At 36.0% G+C, this 22,502-nt stretch overlaps 2 protein-coding genes across 4 annotated transcripts; both read left to right on the forward strand.

Moving 5' to 3' along the window:
- The first annotated feature begins 2,987 nt into the window (after nt 1–2,987).
- On the forward strand, nt 2,988–5,790 carry LOC105060580 (uncharacterized). Its single transcript, XM_010944354.4, is given in 2 exon segments — nt 2,988–3,784; nt 3,787–5,790. Coding segments are annotated over 2 exon segments (1,656 nt in total). The 5' UTR covers nt 2,988–3,264; the 3' UTR covers nt 4,923–5,790.
- Nucleotides 5,791–9,002: 3,212 nt separating this feature from the next.
- Nucleotides 9,003–19,016, forward strand: LOC105060579 (14-3-3-like protein G-BOX factor 14 kappa). Of its 3 annotated transcripts, none has more exons than XM_010944350.4 (4): nt 9,003–9,597; nt 10,539–10,661; nt 18,646–18,753; nt 18,844–19,016. In XM_010944350.4, exons 1-4 carry the CDS (start codon nt 9,085–9,087, stop codon nt 18,862–18,864), a joined length of 765 nt encoding a protein of 254 aa, XP_010942652.1. In that variant the 5' UTR covers nt 9,003–9,084; the 3' UTR covers nt 18,865–19,016. The 3 variants fall into 3 exon arrangements, with proteins under 3 accessions (XP_010942652.1, XP_010942654.1, XP_073103839.1); XM_010944352.4 differs by having other exon boundaries at nt 18,668–18,753; XM_073247738.1 differs by lacking the exon at nt 10,539–10,661.
- The last annotated feature ends 3,486 nt before the right edge of the window (nt 19,017–22,502 follow it).

Genomic DNA, 22,502 nt, shown 5'->3' on the forward strand with positions numbered 1-22,502 from the left:
ATGATTGAGGTAATCATTGGTCTCTCAAGGGTGCTCTTTGATTAAATTATCCCATTTAATCTCCAACTGCTCTGAAGAAATGCAAGTATTAATTCAAAGTCAAGATTATCGTTGAGTTGAGTCTATCTGTTGTATTAAATAGGATAAATAGATGCCCCCTATAATCCTTGTGATATGACATTTGCAAAATTCATGCATGATGTTAGGGAATATTTTCTCAATTGCTTTTTATATAGTTGAATCATGATCAATTAGAATACATTTTGGGTGCTCGCCATATGTTGCCTCTTGAAAATATAGAAGATCCAAATCAATGATTAAATACTATCTTCCCATGCTAGTGCATAACCAAATAAGGTAGACTGTAAATGACGGTCAATATGCATAAGGCATACTATATTTGTTAAGAATATGGTGACATCTCATCATTAAAATACCAATAAGCCATTTTAGACCTCCTATCGATCCAAAAGTTGTTTTGTACACTACCATCAGAGTCTAATTGGATTGCATAAAAGAAAGTTGGATTTTTAACTTGCTAAGATCGAAAATAATCAACAATTGTTGAGGATCAAGGTTGAACAATTATTTATGGAGGTTACATCTGAAGTTGTTTAAGTACTTTCTAATGAAGTTTTTGCTGCATATACCTCCATGCATCTATAAGATAACACCCATGATATTGTGGGTAGAAATATTTTACTCATATAAAATTCTATAAATTTTTTATCTTTTATACTGATCTTTCTATGAATTGGAGATAGTGAGCTCATGACTTGCCACTTATTGACTCTATTCTTTTAATGTGCATTCTTTCATTGCATCAAGTGCAAATGCTCTATGCCTTCTTGCTGCATGGAATTGCAGATTATGTATGAGCTTCCCCATTAACACATCCTCCATCTTAGGCTTGCACATCTCTTTTTTGTAGTATATATACTCCTGCTTTGTGATTTTTTTATAATCCTTGCAAGATCAATAAGATGAATACTTCTAGATGTCAAACCCTTTATACCATGCATATTGATTACATGCTTCTATTTCTTCTTTGCAACTATTGAACTCAATGCCTTGGTATAATTTTATGAGATTAGTACCACAATAAAAGATGGTTGGTTGCCCTCATTGGGAGGCAAAATAATACATTCTTTTGGTTGAGTTGGCCTATCCACCTGATCATTAGATAAAGTAGTTTTGTTGAGTGCTACATATAGGCCATATTGCTTCTTTTATCTATAGTACTATCTTATGCATTGAAGATGGCTGTCATGTTATCCTCACATATGTGCTTTCTCCTTCTATCTACAATGTAGTTCCATCTAATTAGTATTGAAAAAATAAATAATAGAATGCAATATAATTGAGCCATAGAAGAGCAACTTATATTCAATTGCCATTAAATGAACCTAGACTACTATTTTTAAATGTTATCAAAATTTCTAATTCATAAAATTCATAAAGTTAAAATTACTAATGTTAAAGTTGCTATCTGAAACCCTAATAATATGCAAGGCTAGCCTATATTGAGTATGTCATTTTTAGTCATAGGGAGATTTACCATGCTTCCAATTAATTGGGAAAAGAATTGAACATGAAGTTCAAAGAAATCTAAATTGACAAGCTAGTAAAGCATGTTAATAATTGAAAAGCAAAGAAATTAGAGAAATATGACAACAATATTTTGCTAACTAAACTAGCTTAATGCACAAAGGCTTTTTGCTTATGGAAAAACGAAAAAGGGCAAAATAGGCATAAGTTTTCAAATTATAGAAATAGAACACAAAATTTTGATTTGACAAGCCTAGTTGTTTAGGCACTTGATCTTGTAAAATATTTAACATTAATATATTTACTTGGTTAATGAGCTTGAATGAGTCTTTTTACATATCATACTTGAGTTGTGTGTTGATAGATGAATATAAAGGGACTTTAGAAAAAAAAATAGTGAAAGGGAGGATAATCCAACTATCTTGCCAACATTATAGTGGATTTGAGTATCAAAAAACCATTAAAGCCGTCAACATCCTCGACATTAATCTCGGATACAATGGAGGGATGTGAATACAATAAATAAGTGAGTAGTGCCATGATCCTAGACCTCTTGAAGAATTTCTTTTGCTATTTTAGGGCTTTCTTCAAGGTCATAAATCTAAGGTAAGAAGAAATCTACTATGGGAGAAAGAAGAAGAGATTTGAAGAGAAATATATGGAGAGAAAATAAGAAAGGAGGGAATGAGGTGTAGAACAATGTGTGGGCAACTTATAATAGATATAGAAAAAAATAAATCAAATATTAATACTAGTTCTATTTCTTCTAAAAAATCTTCCTTTTTTGGCTTGGGAGGTGGCTAGAGGAGATCTCAAATCTAGCTAGCTCGAGCCTAGTTCACTATATGTACATATCTATATACATATATACAAGTGTGTGCATATATATGTATATTTATGTATGTGTCTATATAAATATTTATGTATATATATGTGTATACATAGACACACGTATCTATACAAATATATGCGTGTTTATAGAAGATCATATTTTGTTATGATATAAGTACTAAAATCTATTGATTGTCAATTTATACATATTTTAACATATATAAATTATGATCAATAAGTTAGATTTTTAATTTAAATACTTTATTATGCATTTTACATAATAACATAATGGAAATCATTCTTTTTTTTGGATGTCTATTTGTTATATAAGTTAAAGGTTGCCCAAAATATATGATTTGTGGTGTCTAGTCATTTTTGATGGTAATGATTAAGAATGATAGTGTGAATTTTTTATTTAATATTCAATTATTAATTTGGACTTAAGATGAGTAGGTATCCTTTTCAATATATACATATTTTAGCATATGTAAATTATGATCAGATTCTTAATTTAAATATTTATTATGGATTCATAATAATATAATAAATTTTTTTTTCTCGGACGTCTGATATATAAGTAAGAGATTGTTCCAAATTATGTGATTTGTGGTATCTAGTTATTTTCAGTGTAATGATTGAATTTTTGATTTGAGTATTGAGTTATTGATTTGGACTTAAATAGGTATCCCCTCCAGTGATGTATTATTTTTAATATTTTGAATGCACAAAAATACAAAATCAAGGGAAGGAGAAGGAATTTGTTTAATATTTATTATTTTTTGGGCATAAGCGCGTGCATCTTGTTGCCATCATTGAAAGCCACCGGCCCTCCGTCCAACCAAGCACGCAATAGAGTCTAATTATTTTGCTCTGAATAAATTCCTCATGGTCGGACGGGAAGAACCCATCGTCATAACTGATTTGCTCTTCTCTCCGGTTTTTCATCAAACATTTGACATGTGTAGTCTTTCACCGGCATTCTTAAACTACCATCCTCTCTCATATCCCCCTGATCTCCCCATGAAACCCCAACACCTCATCCCCAAGCCCTCCTCCTCCCCCTCTACATCTCTCCCATGGATCTCTCCCCTCCAATACCTCAAACCGCCGCCTCCCAAACCCTCCCCTCCCCCCCCTCCGCCCAAGCCCTCCAAGCGCCCTTCCCGCTTCATCTCCCACCCCGACGCTGTCCGCCTCATCAACCGCCAGTCCGACCCCCAGCGCGCCCTCGACATCTTCAACTCCGCCGCCACCCAGCCCGGCTTCTCCCACAACCACGACACCTACTCCGCCATCCTCCTCCGCCTTGCCCGCGCCCGCAAGTTCCTCGCCATCGACGCCCTCATCCGCCGCATGGCCCTCGAGCCCTGCCGCTTCCACGAGGCCGTCTTCCTCCGCCTCATGCCCTCTTCGCCCGCGCCTCCCTCCCCGAGAAAACTCTCGACCTCTTCCACTCCATCGCCCCAATCGTCCGCCGCAAGCCCTCGCCGAAAGCCCTCGCCACCTGCCTCGACCTCCTCGTCGACTCCGGCCGCTTCGATCTCGCCCAGAAGCTCCTTTCCGATGCCAAAATCAAATTTCTCATCGAACCCAACACTTGCGTCTACAACATTCTCGTGAAGCGCCATTGTAAGGCTGGTGATCTCGATTCGGCGTTCAGAGTTCTCGAGGTGATGAGGACATCGAATTCGGCGCGGCCCAATTTGATCACCTACTCCACCTTAATGGGTGGACTGTGCAAGGAGGGGAAGCTCAAGGACGCATTCCAGTTGTTCGAGGAAATGATTGAGAAGGACCGGATTGTTCCTGATCCATTGACGTACAATGTGCTGATTGATGGGTTTTGCAGAGAGGGGCAAGTCGAAAAGGCGAGAGCAATAATGGCGTTTATGAGAAACAATGGTTGCGAGCCGAATATGTTCAATTACTCAACTTTGATGAATGGGTTCTGCAAGGAAGGGAAAGTAGAAGAGGCAAAAGAGGTTTTTGAGCAGATGAAGAAGGCCGGATTAGAAGCTGATGCTGTGAGCTACACCACATTGATTGGTTGTCTCTGTAGAGAGGGAAGAGTTGATGAAGGAATTGAATTGGTGAAAGAGATGAGGGAAAGTGGGTGCAAAGCTGATGTTGTTGCATATAATGTGGTTATTGAAGGGTTGTGCAAGGATGGGAGGTTTGCGGAGGCAATGGACTTGCTTGAGAGCTTGCCTTATGAAGGTGTTCGGTTGAATGTGGCGAGCTACAGGATTGTGCTGAATTGCTTGTGTAACAGAGGGAAGATGGAGATGGCAGTGGGTTTGTTGGGTTTGATGCTTGGTAGAGGGTTTGTGCCTCACGTTGCAACATCGAACAAGCTGTTGGTTGGATTGTGTGAAATTGAAAGGATGGGGGATGCAACTATCGCATTGTATGCATTGGTGGAGATGGGATTTAGGCCAGAGATTGAAACATGGATTCACTTGGTTGAGTCGGTGTGCCGGGAGAGAAAACTCAAGAAGGTGTTTGAATTGATCGACGAAATAATCATGGAAGATAAATTTTGACTATTGAAAGGTCTTCTCTGCTTTCTCATCATTTCTTTCTGGGGGAGAGAAGTGATGGATTAAAGAGTGAATGGATCTGGTGATATGGTTAACCATGCAAACTCGAACGAAGAAAAGATGAACAAAGTTCAGGAGAAAAAAGAAAAATGGGTTAGAAAAGATGAATATAGTGTGGGGAAAAAAAGAAAAATGGGTTAACATGGTGAATGAGCTCGTGAAGGATCAGGTTATTGGTCGAGGATAATGACCAAATTGTTGAACATTGAATATTCAGCGGAATTGATGGATTGAGCTGGGATAATTAACTGCTGAAATTGGCTGGTATGGAAAAGATTCAATGAAGATCCTTGGGATAGGGAGATGATGCTGATTAGCAACCACTTGAAAAGATCTCCTTTCTTTGTGTTGCTCTATTGTGGATTTGTTGTCTTTGGTTGTGGATACAACTTCGGTCCATGCTACTATGAAGCCAGAATTTGGATGAATGTGGAAAATATTAGTAGCAAGAATTTGGATGTGTGAAAAATAGCTTAGTGGGTTTGTTGAAACAAAATGAGAATGTATGAGAGCATCAACTTGATTATATGCCTTGTAGCATGGAGCTATATCTAACCTCATTTCTCACATTGATCGAAGAAATTGGAGTTTGATGAAAGCATCATACATACCCTACAAAATAAAGAAATCAGTTGCTTGGTTTCAGGATGGCACTTCCAGATATGTATTGCGATCGAGTGGGCTTTCACAGCCCTTTGTAGAGCACAGGACTGCAGTCCCCACCTCATTTAGATGCAAGGGGAGCTCTGAATCCTGTTTGATGAGTAACTTTTTTCTGAGCAGCACTGGGTTTGCAGTTCCAAGTTCCTTTCTCAAGAAAGTTTATGGTCAAGGAATTCTGTCAACAGAAAAGAATGCTAACTAGCTGAATGATGACTTAGTTTGAGACTGTTACAGTTTGCAAGGATCTCTATGCAGGCAAGAAGTGTTTGTATTCGATCCGATGGTATTGCACTTAAAGCTGTAAAGAATCTCACTAGTAATGGAGGGGATTGAGTTGTTTCCTCTTGGCTGGCTCAAATGAGATCGCTGCATGATAAGTTGGACGTTGCAACCACAAGAACATTTTCTTGAGCTTCTCTCATGATTTCATTCACAACGAACGCATTGTACAAACTGTTGTTAGTAACGCGGCCCTTCCAACACTAATTTTGGTGTGGATTATTGAGGCACCATCATGGCTAGATAATGCCGTAGTCCCTACCTAGGCAAAGATTATATTGGTTCGAGAAATTATATCTTTTTTGTTTTTGATAAATTTCCAAGCAGGTTCCTTACATCATAGCATAAATGAGATACATAGCTTACACAGACGATGAGACATCATTTCAAGTAACCAATGTAATGCCAAAAAAAAAAAAAAAACTGTAATGGCTGCTTGTTTCTGTGGGCTTCATTTATTAAACACTCATCGCGGCGCACTGCTACAAGAATGAGCCACTGTGGCTAGCAGTGTGTATGGCTATGTGGTGCATGCCCTTTTTACAGACTACCGAACTAGAAGGAGCAAAAGAAAAACTATTCCAATGCATGGCATCTATTCTAATATGAAGCCTAATCTTCAGATTATCCATGAGACTTGGAAACGTGAACGCCCAACTCATGTCTGATCTTAGATATACATCTATTTTTTTAATTTTTGCTTTTGAGTGAGAGAAATAAGAACAAAGATCTCTTAAAGTCGATAAAGTTGTGTACGTAATTTCTTGATTAATGCTCATGGATTGCAACCCATACATATTAAGGTACACTTGGAATGTACAAAATAGGCAAGTTGGCTGAGTAAAAGGCTACATTTCATGCAAGGTATTCTCATGTGTTGCATGTGCTGGGCTATATAAGTAAATCATATGTGATTATTCTTATAATCGTACATTCCGCTGGTCACCTATTCATCAACATGCCATAAACCTCCATTCACATTCAACGTAGCAGCAAATATACCATTGATATTCCATTCATCAATAATTCAGGAAAAGAATCTTCAAATTCAATATCATACCTTTTTTGGTGAACGAATGCCTTATACTTTATTTCAAAATCAAAGTCTAAGACAAATTCCATTAATCTTTTCTCTCGAAATATAGAATATCACCAAAGCGTTATATTTCTCCTCATTTCAAAGAAGTTTCTTTTAGTTGAAAAGGTATCTAGATGCTTTCTGTTCCACAATCGCCTTAGAATGTCCTGGTACCATCCTTGCTTGGACGGCTGAGCTCAATTATATATTTCATATTTTAAAATGGTCCTTTGCATTGTTATCGTTTAAAAAATTTTCAAACTAAAAAAAGGGATTTGGTTTTGGGTTAAAAATTTTGAAAACTCCGGTTTAAACCAAGTCGACCCATACATACATACATACATACATACATACATACATACATACATACATACATACATACATATATATATATATATAGAGAGAGAGAGAGAGACGATAAATCATAAGTTGCCTTATTTCCTTAAGGCATTTTGTAGTATTATCCTATTTAGCCCATCTAGTCCATTCACAAGTTGCCTATTTAGCCCATCCTACCAGCTACCCATTTAGTATGGTTAAAAATTAAAATATATAGTAGCCCATTTATCCTATTATATGAGCTGCTCATTTGACAGAAATCCAGTAGCCTATAATCCCATAAATCAAACGAATCAAATTGATCTTTTTCTGATTGGTTTGAACTAATATTTATATGTGGTTGGTTAGATTTTGATTTTATAGAAAATCGATATAAATTTACTTGATTTAAAGATTGATCCTAAATCAATCTCAACTGAGCCATACGCATCCTTAATCTAGTTTTCATGGGTATAAAGTTCACAAAGTTAACTTTTAGGCATAACCTTTAAAATTTTTTTCTTCCATCATATATTAAGTTATAATTCATAAATCAAATAGATAAATATATCATTCTTTGTTTTTTCTAAACGAACAAAAAAATTTGAAAAAAATAAAAATCCATCATACTATTATTATTTGATTTATAAATTCTATATGACAATTAATAATTGACAACATAGTGGTCATAGTCCCTTTTGGCACCGTGCTCTCCTACATCCAACCCCACCTAATCTTTAACTGTCACATAAGATTGGTGTGCTAAATGATGACTCGAGAAAATTTATGATAAACTCATATTAGAATTATTACAAAAAATTATTATTAGAGATATTGATTACTATATCATAATTATTATTATTATAGTACTTAATTTGAAGTATCTTATTAGCATTTGCATGTCCATTGAATTTTTAAATATCTATTTATCCAACATATTACTTTGCAGAATTTGTATAATGAATTTGATAACCATTATGTATTCTTTCCACTACTTTTCAAGCAAAATAATCTATCCCTTTTCCGATATATTATTTTTTTATTATATTGCTTGAAAAAAATAATAAAAATAATACATAATGGTTATCAAACCCATTGTGCAAATACTGCAAAGTAATTAGTTAGATAAATAGATATTTAAAAATTCAATGGGTATGAAAAAAATAGAAAGAAAATAAGCGGTATGGAAGTTCACGATCAAAAAGAAAGGAAAGAAGAGGAGACGAAGCAAAAGGAGAATAGAACAGCTAGGAAGGAATAAAAATGAAGAGATATCATTTTCACTATGTTTATTTATTTACATAATTTTATTATAACTATATTCTTTATACTGTCCGTCAAATCTTAGTGATATCTTCAAATTTAAATATCATCTAATATTTTTATTTTTTATTTTTTTATTTATTTTTGATGAATATTCATTTGCTTTATTTTTCTCAACCACCTAGAGTCCCACCCAATCCATCAACTGCCCCTCTCTTGATTTCATAATGCGCTTAGCTGGCATCCTCAAAGTATTTGCAGTTATTTCCATCTCGTATTCCGTTAGAGGTCCTTTTCTTCTTATCCTTTTACCTACTTACCTAGAGACCTTTTAAAAAACAAATCAAACGTTTCCTACGCTTACGGCGCCGCAAACGGTATATAAGCGAAAAGAACTACTCCAATCGCGCACGCGGCCTCAACCGAGAAGCGAAGGAGCGAATAAACCCCCTAAAAAAGCTACGTCCGTTTCTCTACTCTTCTCGTCTATCGCTTCTACCACCCATGTCCTCCTTCGTTCCCTACCATATGGAGTTCGAGGAGCCCCTCACACGCGAGGAGTACGTCTTCCTCGCCAAGCTCTGCGAGCGGGCGGAGCGCTACGACGAGATGGTCGGGTTCTTGGATAAGATGGTGCTTGGGACGTCGTCGTTGGGGGAGCTCACGGTGGAGGAGCGCAGCCTCCTGTGCATGGCCTACAAGGGCCTCGTCTGCTCCCCCCGCGAAGCCTGGCGGGTCATCTCCTTCATCGAGAAGAACGGGGGATGCCGGCACGGGGACCACGCCACCATCATCAAGGCCTACCGCGCCCGCCTCGAGGCCGATATCGCCTCGATCTGTGGTAGGATTCTCGGTCTCCTCGACTCCCACCTCAACCTCTCCGCCTGCTCCATCGACTCCAAGGTCTTCTTTCTCAAGATGAAGGGGGACTACCACCGCTATCTCGCCGAGTTCAAGGTTGAGGAGGAGCGGAACAAGGCCATCGAGGACGCCATGGCGGCGTATAAAGAGGCTGAGGTACTGCCTATCCTTTGAGGTTAGGGTTCTTTTGGTTCGTCGTGCTTTGAAACCGCTCTTAACCCTCGTTTTTGGGGTTTATGTTGCCTGATGTGGGTGTCATTGGAAGAACAGGATTTTTTTTTTTTCTTGGCGAAAGGTCGTCTTTTATTTTTTTTTTTTTTTGGGTCCTATTTGGTGTTAGGGTTTGGAGTTCTTGATTCAAAACCCGCTGAAAATCTTATTTTGGGGGGTTTTACCGCACTTCGAATTCCTATTGCTGGTGAAATAGATAAAATTCCCCATAAAAATAGAGATTAATGGTTTTTAACGTACAGATTTTTCTACTTTTTGAAATTTAGGGTTTTCTGGTTTTTGGACTCGAAACATTTTTTTCCCCTTTGGGTGTTTACTCGCTTGAAGTATATAAAATGTACATAAAAATATAGAAGTAGTCAAGTAGTCAAAAATACAAATAGAAATAGCACTCTTGTGGGAGATTGAACACCACGACCATTTTACTAGTGTAGGTTAAATGATGAATAGTAGGAAAAAATTTAAGGAATGGGATGGTGAATTGGAATTTTCTATCTCGGCTTATGATTTGTTTTGATTCTTGCATTCTTTTTGTGTGCCTTATCCGGGTTTTGATTTTTTAGTTCGTGGTTATAATGTCTTTATCTGCTTGGGAATTCTCAAGGTAACGTTGGCGTTTTGTTCTCATATTTCAATGTGTTTCTTTGTTTTCTTACATGTCTTTTTCATGTAAGAACTTAATGATTTTTAACTAATAATATCCACTTTGTTTGGTTAGTTAGCCGTGTGTTATCTTGCATGGGATGAATGGATCAAATGAATGCAGGGAGGCATGATAAGTAGCCGGATGATGAACTATATGTATCACGTTAGGATTTTCATAGGTGTCTCTGAATCTCTCTATTTTATAATCTTTTATATATTAGGATATTGCACTTGCGGATCTTGCACCAACACATGCTTTAAGGCTGGGGGTGGCACTCAATTTCTCGGTGTTCTACTATGAGATTTTAAATTCAACAGAGAAAGCTTCTAGAATGGCAAAACGGGTTCGGTTTTCCTATCTTATTATATATTGGCTTGAAGAAATTTATTATTTCTTCATTCGTTCTTTTGTTTAGCACATCTCTCATAAATATTTGATTTACATTCCTAACATGCATAAATAGTTGTTTAATGGTATTTTGTATGCCACATTGCTTAGAACTATGCAATGTCCATGTTAGATGACCATCAACAAATATCTAGAATAGTTTGTGATGCAAGATTTCATAAAACAAGGGAGTTTACTTTTTTTGTATGAGTAGCAGAACTTAGCATGCTAATTTTGTACCTTATAATGGACTTTTATATTTCTCACTCCTCTCTCTCTCTCTCTCTCCTCTCTCTCTCTCTCCATGTTTCTTTGCTTGTGTGGACACATGGAGGAGTGTGGCAAGTATTGGGACTGCAGATCATTGTACATGTTCTGTGCTACCTATTGTCTAAATTTGATTTGTTGCTCAAAATCTGTAACTTTGGGGATCAACACATAAATTAAAACGAAAATAGGATTTAATATGAACTCATAGGGCATCACATGCAAAATAGTTTTAGATTTTGATCTAATAGTTGATGGAAGAAATATTATTATATCATTATAATATTACATAATATTATATTATTATACTATTAGTATATAAGCATAACAATAATATAATATTATGATATTTTACTATATTATATTTATATTTATATTTTATTATACTATCAAAATTATTATTATAAAGTATTATTAATTTCATTTTTTTATATTGTAATCTAAATAATATAATTATTTTTTTATGAGGGATCACTAAGTAACAAAGAATACTATAAGGTTAAAACCCAAAATCTTTAATTGTACGATTACGATAATAAAAAGACAAAAAGTTAAATGATTATAGTGATAAAAGTATATTAAAATAGTTTTTCAAAAAAAATCTGTTGCGGTGACTCAACTCAGGTATCTCAAGTAAGCTTTTTAAAAAACTTCTCGATACATCTCAAGTAGAGCTTTTAACCAAAAGCTATAAATTGAAGCATTTTCCCAGGAGACTTTTTCGAGCTTTTGGAAAAATAGAAAGATGTTTCAAAATTTGTTTCGAACCGTTCAAATTCATCCAAAGAGCTTTTGGCCCTCTAAGAAGTGCCTTTTGGCCTCCAAAAGCAATGCCAAATAGGGTTTTAGTAATCAAACCCCTCGTAATGCTATTCCTTTCAAGGTTTACCATACCAATGCGTATTGTCCTCCACTAACAATATGATATGGTACTAGTGTTGAATCGATACTCGGTATGGGGGCATATTAAGTGTTGTTATGTCAAATTGACCTATCCCGTCACTGTACCAATATGGTATCAGTATAGGTACTGACATGGGTATTGCAAACCTTGATTTCTTTTCCATTCTTTTACTATCTTTACAGACATATTATGTTTTATTGAAAAGAATTGGACAAATGGTGCATTATATTCATAAATGCTTGTAAATATCCAGCTCTAAAAAATTATAGATACTTTTCTTTTCCTTTATAAAAAAATGCTTCAATTAACATTTTTTTGAACCTTCTATCATGAGTCTATCATATATTGCCCAAGTTTTGAAATCTCTTTCCCTTGGTCAAAGAATTTTGTAAACTATAGTATGTTTGGAAGGTGAATCAAGTGTTTTGTATATTCATATGTTTAATGGATTTATAACATACTTGCTTATTCACACAAAAAAACTTCACTACTTGCAAATGTCCTTGATCAGAATATCCTTCTTATTACGTGTCTGCTTTGTGTAACTTATTACTCGAATTTGTTGTATTTAGCCATATTCATGTTCATTACAAGGAGTAATCTGAAATGGTCCAGAGTGTACTAGCTTTGGTGATAAGCTGGTGTTAACATTATGTAAGTTCATTAAATATTGTTTAACAAATTTTGTTGTTTCCACTTCCATATTGCAGCTGAGCTGCCTTTTTGTGGATGGGTAGATTGACTCATTCAAAATTAACATGCTGAAAATAATAATAACTCAACATTCTATTTGATATCACCAGCAAAATAGTACATCTGTCTCTCATGGCCTAATGGGAAGTACTGATCTCCTCAAAGTCCATCAACCTTTTCATTTTCAGAATGGTCTGATTTCCCTCCTTCTATTGCATCATATTATATATTTAAAAGAAAATAATATTCCATGCATTCATAAAAAAACAATAGTATAAACTAGATTCCAAGCTAAAAGCCAAAACCAGACATTCTTATCATATAATCTTCCTTTTCATCCAGTGGAAGGGAATGTTGAAATTTTGATCCTTTTGTTTTCTGAATATTTATTAGTTTCTTGGATACTTTTTAATGATTACTTTCCAAAAGAAGCTCAAACTTATGTAATATCTTGGTGTCCCACACCATTTCCTTTTAACAGAATTTGTTCCTTCGTTGGAAGAAAATTATAATATTACTTGGTGTGAAAGAGGCCATTGATATCTTAACCTATTGAAGCTATAATGTTTGAGGATGCTATTATCATGGATGAAGCTTTAGTTATGTGGAAGAGAGAAGTGGATGGTTTTATAGGATACTTTGAAGCAAATCAAATCTCTTCAAGGCTTCTCACATCTTCCCCTCTTCTTCTCTCCTTCTTTGTTCTTGGTCTTCCTTCTAATATTTGTTTTCCTTTAATTTACTAAATTCTACGTTAGGATACTATTTTGCTGGAAAATACGTACAACAATCTGTTAGAATAGGGTGGAAATGGGTCAGATCAGGTCAGGCTTGGGTCAGGTGATGTTAGGACAGCAGCATATAAAACCTTGACAACTCCCGGCCTAACTTGACATCATGTCAAGAGTCCTCAACCCATACCCACCCACAGATTGACATCCATGACTTGAAATGATGCATCTGACCTAGCTTAATCTATTTTTCAAGGCTGAATCCCTCATGGACAAAATCTAACATATCAACAAAAAAAAAAAAAAATCTTTGCAATGCTTAAAGGCTTTTTTCCAATACCATTTAAATAATTAGTATTATGCAAAGGCCAATACTCAAAATATTAGTGTATGTGATCATGACTTAACCCTAAATAAATTGTTCCAACCCAACCTGATCCAAATGGGGTCAGCTTAAGTTAAGTGTTGGATCAGTTTTGCCATCCTATTTATGAATCTTCAATTTACGTGTTTTCACTGACTTAAACAGCTGCCAATGCAAAACCCAATAGCATTGGATCCCTTAACTGTTGAAAGTTCCCTTTTCAAATGAAATATTTCCTGCATGTGTCATATCAGATGTCCTTGCATTTTATGCTGTCCAGAATTTTCATATCCTAGTTAGCTAGAAGCCCTCAATTCTTGCCCAACTAGCCATTGCACTTCTACCAAATGTACTATTTTTGAATTTTAGAACTAGTTCCTAGAAGTTGTGAGTCTGATTAAAGATCATTCTTTCTTTGTTTTTTTTTTCCTTATTTCTTGTTATGCTGCTGTCAACATGAAGATATTATGAAGAACATAGCAATCCTGTGTGACCGTTATTCTCATCTTGATTGCATCTGCATGCCTTTTATGTGAACCCCCATGCCAGAAATCACATCAAGTTGATAATGGGGAATATATATCTGCTCTCATAGTTTTTGTTTATGCTGACCTTGAATGAATTTAACTACAATGGTGTTTTGGTAGGCAACTAAATTACATTGTTTTTTAAGGTTTACACAAATTATTTAATGTCTTGGTGAGCAAATGTCCTGGTTAGCATGGTGAGAGAATGTACAAATGCTAGAAGTGTTCAATATTGATTAGATATCAGCAATGGAGAGAACCAGAGGACAATCACCCTGAAAAAAAAAATCAAGTCTCATAGGAAGATGTCGTCAGTTTTGGGCATCTCATGCCTCCCGTGGTTAGAGCTCCATCTGCCAAAAGGAACATTGCAATGAATAACCCTTGTCATATGTTATTAGACTCCCCCCGTTCTAGCATCTTGGAATCTATCCAATCAATATCAGGATGCATGATACAGTTCTAGGGTTTCCAGCCCAAATTCTCATGTAAAAGCATACTTGGTGTAATATTTGAGAGACTGGAGATGCCATTTGTACGAGTATAAAATCAACATTTTGAAGAGCTCCAATTGGTATGAACTAGAGGGGAACTCTTTCCTTTGCTAAAACAAGGTAAAAGAGGGTTGCTTATGTATGTGCATGCATTTGCAAGCCCATGCACATGCATCTATATATACCTAGATTCTTACTTGTTGTGGATGTCATAGAGAGACACCAATAGGCCAATCCACAAAGATATTGGACAAGGGGTGATTGGAAGCGCTTGTTGAAGCAAATCTTGCTTTTTTACTATCAGCAGCTGCTCAATCTTAAGTTTCATAAACTGTTAAAGCGATAGCTTACACTGCGCAGCTATATACATTTGTCTTCATTGATTCAAAAAAGGGCATGTGCAATGCTGGGTTTGAATTCACCTATCAAAGATGACATGATGGAGGTCAAACTTAAAAATTGAAAAATGTATAATATTACTGTATAATTTGAAGAACACGGATGATGAAAAATGAGAATAAATGAGTTGAAATCATATTAATAAGCCATTCTTTCCTAGATGGCATAGGGTCAAAGTTATTCATGTTGAGACTAACACACCTATATAAGATGATGAACCAAACCCCATGAAGGAAAATTGACAACAGTTTCTAGGTTGGTATGTCATTTTTTTTCTCTGCCCTTTGGATTGCGGAAAGATGCAGGTTTTGGTTGAAATAATCATAACAAGAAGATATGTTCTGGTTCAAAATCTAGATGGTAGAAATGTCTCATGTAACTGCGTTAAGAAAACAACTGGTGGAATTCTAAAAATAATAAATGAGTGCATGACGTTTGAAGTAGCCTCATTTTATCCATTCAACTCTAATATTACTTCCTGGATGTCATAGATTGAGTTTTTATTGATAATACAATTCTCCAAATTCAAACAGAAGAATCTGAAATGTTCTTTAAGTTGGACACTTTGTTCTTTATGGTGAGAAGAATAGGATTTTGTCATTTGTTACAAAGATCCATCATAATGGTATGGTACCAGATTGAATTGCATACTTGCTTGCTGAAATGATCATAAATTGGCAATGTGATAACTAAATATTTAAGATCAGAAAAAATGAACCCACTTAGTATGAGTGTTGTTTTTGATATTTATTACCTGTTGGGTAGAATTGGATGGACAATGTAATTCAGGATGTCAATGTGTAATTTTGGCTTTTTGTTGGGTTAGAAAAGAACCCACTTAACTTGAGGCTGATGCATTTATCATTAGGTTATAGCCAATGGACATGAACTTGCCTTATTTATTTCGTATATAGAAAGTTTTACATTCCAACATTTATTATTAGTCTTCCTTTTATGCTTATAGTCTATTATCTTTTCCTTTTTTTTTTTTAAATACCTGAACCTTATGGTATGACAATTGTACTCTACTGGTTTCTTGATTTTGCCCCTTTGTCCTTATGATCAAATGATTGTGTGACTCTTCACATTTTTGGACATTTTAAGTGGGCTGACCTAATTATTGGACCTAAAAGCCAAATCCATGATGTGCGAGGTTAGATTGGGAGGGCTTCCCTAACTTGACTCGTTAAGACTAAGAGATAAATCCAAACAATTATTTTAGAAAAAGGTTGTGGTGGCTGCCGTGGAGGTTTATGCCATGGCCCTTGGCAATCTAATATGGCATCCAAGTCCAAGTTAGGTTAGGTTTCCATGTAGCTCAAGCTTTGCCTAGATGATCTTTTGTGGGGCTTCAAGCTAAGCCTAAGCCCTTTTTTTTTTGGGAGTGCTTGCTCGAGCTTGACCAAAGCTGAAACTTGAGCTTGACTTGGAAGCCTAAATAGGCTTCACTCAAATCAAGCGCAAGCTTGGTGTAGGGTGGGATGATAGCGTCCAAGGGATGGGCTAGTGGGAGGAGAGGGCTATGGCACTTTTGGAGAGTGGAAAGCTGGGGAAGTGAGATGCGCAAGAGGAGGGCATATAGGGATAGAGGCAAAGAGGAGGGGTTGGTAGGGGGATGAGAAGGAGGGTAGAGAGGGCTAGGGCATGAGATGGGGGCTGGAGAGAGAGTAGGCATTTTTTTTTTTTGGGGGGGGGGGATGGGTAAAAGGAAGAAGGGTTGGACTTGAGCATAGGGAAGGGGTTTGTGGGGGGGGGGGTTTAGGGTTGGAGCTTTAGGGTGGAGGATTAGGGTGGGTGGAAACATTTGGTGGGTGGCTGGGACAGGTGAGGCCATGAGTTGGGCTTCGAGCTCTCAAGCCTTGATTTATTCTATATTTGGGTTTTATAAGCATCCAAACATAAACTTGAACTTTCTTGAGCTAGGCTCAAATCATGACCTAAAGCCGGCTTAGCCCCACACTCAGTTCCAATCTAGCCTAAACATGCCATGGCAGCTTCGTAAGTCCATAATTAGCTGGCCTTTTTGTTTAATAGGGGTAGATGGTTTTATTCAGGTCAAAGTGTGCTACTACTTCAAAAGATGATTTTGGTCTTTTCATAATTAGTCAATTACTTTATATTTTTATATTATTTGTTGCATCTTTCCCTTTACTCTTCTTTTGGTCATAGAGAGGCATTACTTTATTGAAGGAGAAGATTATGTTGCGCTATATATATATATATATAATATATATATATATATATATATATATATTATATATATATATATATATATTATATATATATATATATATATATATATATATATATATATATATATATATATTATATATATATTATTTCGGTTAGTGATAGTCATTGAATAAGTTAGATGAAAACCTAATATTTTTTGAAGCCCCACCTTCTTAGGCTCAAGTCACCTACCATGGTGTTGGCCAAGCCATGCTCCATGAATCCCCTCGGGCCGCTCTGTACCTCCAGAGTGCCTTTTGGAACATTGCTCTAAACTTGACCTTCTGTGATCACTATTTTGGATACCTCAGAATTGACTGGAATATGCACTATCACCTAGTATTATAGGCATGCTGGCAGGTTTCTGTCAGAAATGCCATGCCCATCCAATCTCTGGTTTGGTCGGCAGAGGATAGGGAATTAAACACCCTCCCCTCGCTCTCTATCTGGTTGGTGGTGGGTGTTTTTTTTTTTTTTCCCTCCCTTTTCTTTTGTTCTTTCTTTTTTTCTTTGGGAGTGGGTGGAGGGATGTCCTCTCTCTGTACCCCACATCTCAAGATATAAGAAAAATGAACTATTATTATCCAACTAATGGATCAGTGTATACACCTTGCCTTTTGGAGTTGTACATGTTTGGTTTGTTATAGAGAGACTTAGAGGGAGTTTGCTACGTGACATTAGCAATGCACTAATCATCTGAAACTAAACCCACCTGTATTTGGTTGTGTTTTAAAGGATTTCTACTTAATGACTATTAGCAGGATCCTGATCTTTGCACTAGGATGTAGTTAGGGTTTGACTTATCTGTTACCAACCTCCATTGCCAACAGAATACACTTAAATTAAATTGTCTGTCTTCTTGCTTGATGTTTTATTTTCACGGTTATTCACTCATGGAGTTGTGTAGCCTTGGTGTGCCATTTTGGTAAAAATTGAAGTAAGATCGAGAGATACTTGCATTTTTAGCTGTTGTAAAAACAAGGTCTGCTTCTTCAGGGAAAGACCTCTAGTAGTGCCCTTTGAGCCACCTGTAATTCTCTCACGTTGTGCCAAACATTTCAACCAACTTGCCTTTTTTTTACACAGGACAAGGATGATAATGTAAGCAGGCAACTTTGTATCCTTCCTGATATTAGTGCTAATTTTGAATTCACTAGTTCATCGAACTAGTTTGGGCAGTGGTCAAAATCAATTTAGTTTTTTTTATCAAGATTACATTATGCCATAAGCTGCTGAATGAAGTCATCATAAAGAAGATAAAGTTTATTAGGCATAATCCATCTATGTTGTAACTTCTAGTTATCTTACATTCATGCAAAATGAGTGCAGGCATTTGATTTGGCTATTGCAGACCTGGACAATGTGGATGACGAGTCCTACAAGGATAGTAAACCTATTTTGGAGTTTCTGCAAGACAATTTAAGGGTCTGGACTGAGGTATATACTCGTTTCGAGATCCAAACTTCATGTAACGGATGCTATACTTGTGACGCTTATTTATTTCTGTTTAAATAAATTCATGTGCAGGAGCGGATGAGTGAACTATAGGTGGTATATACCAGGTATTCTCCTTAGGGGAGGTGGACTTAAATGTCATGAGTTTGTAAGCATATTGGATCAAACATATCATCCAAGTACAATATGATATCCGGTAGAATTTTGCTTCATTCAGGATCAATGAAGTTTTTTTTTTTACTTCACATCTCTCTCTGATCCATACATATACATATGGTTGCTTCAGTCTTTGTTATTGTTTTTGATCCATTTTCAGTGCACTATGTTGGCTGGATGGGGGTTCGGTCCTCCTATAGCATCAGTTTCCATAGTTCTACACATGGTTGGGTAAACAAATGACTTAGCCTGTTTATTGTTGGAGGTGAATTATCCGGTTAACACTTAGAAAGTTATAAAAATATATACATCAGTCTGCCATTTTCTTGGAGGGTTGATGTGAGGTTGAAAGCTGATCATAAATTCTGTTTAATTCAATTGGGGATACTGTTATCTAAGAATGTGTTGTACATACAACTTGATTTGATAGATTGTTGTTTGGATGGTGATGAAAACATGGTTGAAGGATCACCGATCAACAATTTCACTTTAACTTAATGCACGAGATTTAGTGACATGTGAGCCTGATTTCCGATTGATAGGGTATTAGGATACCAGCAATCCTAACTTCCACTTCATTGTATGAATAAATGGTGCACAGCAAATATAACACAGAAATATCGCATAAAAATGTTACTGGAAGGTCGGGGCCAACAATAGAATGACCATGCAAACATGAGTTTACTCGGTTGACACATCTTGCCTCAGCTTGTGCACTTAAAAGGAAATTCTGGTAGTGCTAAAGACTAATGCAAGTTTCCATTGAGCTTAGGACAAGGCGTGACCATGCCCCACAATTTAAAGCTATAATAACTAGATCTTCTTTGGTTCACAATTATACTGGAGATGTCTAGATTGTAATTATTGGTTAATTCTATGTATGGTGTGATGGCTTGTGATTGAGATAGATCAGGCGTGTTCTAGGTTACAATCATCGGCTGCTGATGATCAGCAATAAAAAAAACCTGGACCAAGGGCTAGATCAATACCATTTATAATGATTGAGGAACTCGTTAAAAAAGACTAATCAGAAGTTTATTATTTAGCCTATATATAAATTAAGACCTCCCCAACACAAACTCGATGTGAAACTAAATTTTGCTGGCCTGACATCAACTATTTCGAGCAAGCTTTTTGGATCCATTATGCCGGTAGGAATCAAATCGAGGAACATGGAAGGAAGGCAGGAGAGGAAGGTTCGGGCACAAATTGAGCAAGTGGTAAACCTTTAATGCTAGTTTTGTCATAGGACAGTTACCATTTAGCTTAAGCTTCGAAGAACTTAAGTTGACCTTGCTCTGATGGAGGTTTAGATTAAAATTTTATTACTGGGCTCGCAAGCTTTATTGCTGCTTGTGTCATAGGACAGTAGCACAGTTAGTTTCAAGCTTTAAAGAACCACCTAAGCTGACCTTGGGTTATTGGCGGTCTAAGATTGAGATTTTTCTAATGAACCATGCCCTATAACTTTCTTAGCACAATCCACCGATGCTTGGATGGATGTACAGAACCTGTATTTACGATATTAATGAAGAAAGAAGTGGTGGGAGTGCACACAAAATTATGTATAATAGGATCACCATGGATCTAACTTGAGCTTTCTGACATCGAAGTCCACCTTTTTGGATTTAGATTCAAATGCAAATTTTTATTCTTCCACCAACTAGTACGAGAGTTAACCAAGAGAAACTTGTACCAAAAAAGAAAGAATTTAGATGTGGCTTATTATATTACCATATGTCTAGATGGAAACCCAAATCCACCTATCCATGTAGGTTAAATAAACTAAGGGTGAAGCAGAGTAAGCAAAGAGCACAGACCCTGTCTATAGTAGTGTGGACTTTCATTTCTAATAGATGAGGCTGATGAAGAACACAAAAGCAATATTACGTCCACCATTTTGTTGAGCACGGGGTACATGATACGGTTGAAAGATGCCAAGAACCCCCAGTTGAGCTGGTTTGGCACTTGCCTCCTTTAATGCAGGTCACGCCCCTTACTTTGTTCATTGTAAGGTGGCCCAAGAAGCTTTACCATTATGATGCATGTGGCATAACGTAAGTAGTCTGTGGTGTGGTTAGACTGACATTGACAAAAGTTCAGAGCAATGCAGACTTAATAAACCGACAAAATAAGGAAGGAAAATACCTTCTACAGCCAATATTTAGTCTAATATTTTATTTTATTTTTTGTTTTTATTTTTCTTAGAGAAAGGGGGGATAGGAAAAACTTCATTAAGGTGATGAAGCAAACAATGGCCACTGAGTGGACCAAGGACGAAGAGGTATCAGATATAAATCTATCATTTAATTTATTTGGGAAAAGAGGTTCCTAGGACCTGAATGTCAAAATAGCTCTGGCTGACAGCTGAAGCAAGTGGAGCTCCAGTTGAGGAAGACTAGTATTCCATTCACATCAAATTGTCCATGTAAGTATAGTCACTGGCAAGTTCTATCCATACAAGAGAGAGGAAACTCTGCTTCTAGTTCTTTGGTAGGCCCAGAACTCCCTGAGAAGCTTACCTTGTAGTTGAAGGCCATATTTTCCACATCGGCAAATCTTTTGCTATGTTTTTGTTAACCTCCATGCCCATGTTGCGATTCACTAATGCTTAGAAAGGGAGACGATTGGCAGTTGTATTCATAGAAATCCTCTTCTTATCTTGTTGATTTTATTGATGAACCATGAGGGGAGAAGAAAGACTGACATGTAGTAGATCAGCATAGCCGAGGGTGTTGAATTCAGGCGCTATTTGGGATTGCTTTGGAGGAGCCAGAAGTAAAAAGCAATGTTGAGCGGTACATGGGTGTTGGGCCGGAAAAAAAAAATATTATATTGTTTTCTGATTAGGGTATCGGATACAAATTAAATATCACTATATTTATATCTATATTTATTTTATTTAATAAAAATAAATATAGATATGAATATTAGTTGGATAAAAAAATTTATATCCATATTTATTTTAAATGGATATGGATATAAATCGGATATTGAAAGTATGGATATAAATATAGATATAAGTCGGATGACTAAATTTTATGATCATAAAAATAAAAATATTACCAAGTCGATGATAAATCAAATTAATAGCATATTAATGTGATTATTTATTTTCATTAAAAATCTATAAATACTATATAAAATTAAATAGGATTACAAATAAAATCAAATATTCAGATTTGAACTATATATTTGTCTATCCAAATTCATATATATATATTTTTAAATAGATATACATACAGATACGGATATTATTTGGATGCTCAAAATTTTATTTATATCTAGATAAATTTAGATAAATATTATTTAATTCATTCTCACTCCTATTTTTGGTCTTCCCAGAAATTGAAATTGAAAAATCTCTGTTTGGCTAAAGCTCTAGTTTGAAACTTCTACCTGAAAGCACCTCTGAAGCCCATTGAAAATCTATTTGGGTGACTAAAATATTGCTGAACTTTGTAGTTATTACATGTATGTCTCTTTATAACCCATCTAACTAAATGAAGCTCCACATACCTGTTATATTATTTATTATAGTATTTAAATTAAAAAATATAAATTATGGATTAACA

The sequence above is a fragment of the Elaeis guineensis genome, chromosome 13, assembly GCF_000442705.2.
Source record: "Elaeis guineensis isolate ETL-2024a chromosome 13, EG11, whole genome shotgun sequence".
NCBI classification, from domain to species: Eukaryota; Viridiplantae; Streptophyta; class Magnoliopsida; order Arecales; family Arecaceae; genus Elaeis; species Elaeis guineensis.

Bases quoted from the DNA above. Each gene is read 5' to 3' on its own strand.
- LOC105060579 (XM_010944350.4), top strand. From the start codon at position 9,085: ATGTCCTCCTTCGTTCCCTACCATATGGAGTTCGAGGAGCCCCTCACA. The intron at 9,598-10,538 runs GTACTGCCTATC...TTTATATATTAG, and splicing joins CGGCGTATAAAGAGGCTGAG to GATATTGCACTTGCGGATCT. The intron at 18,754-18,843 runs GTATATACTCGT...ATTCATGTGCAG, and splicing joins ATTTAAGGGTCTGGACTGAG to GAGCGGATGAGTGAACTATA.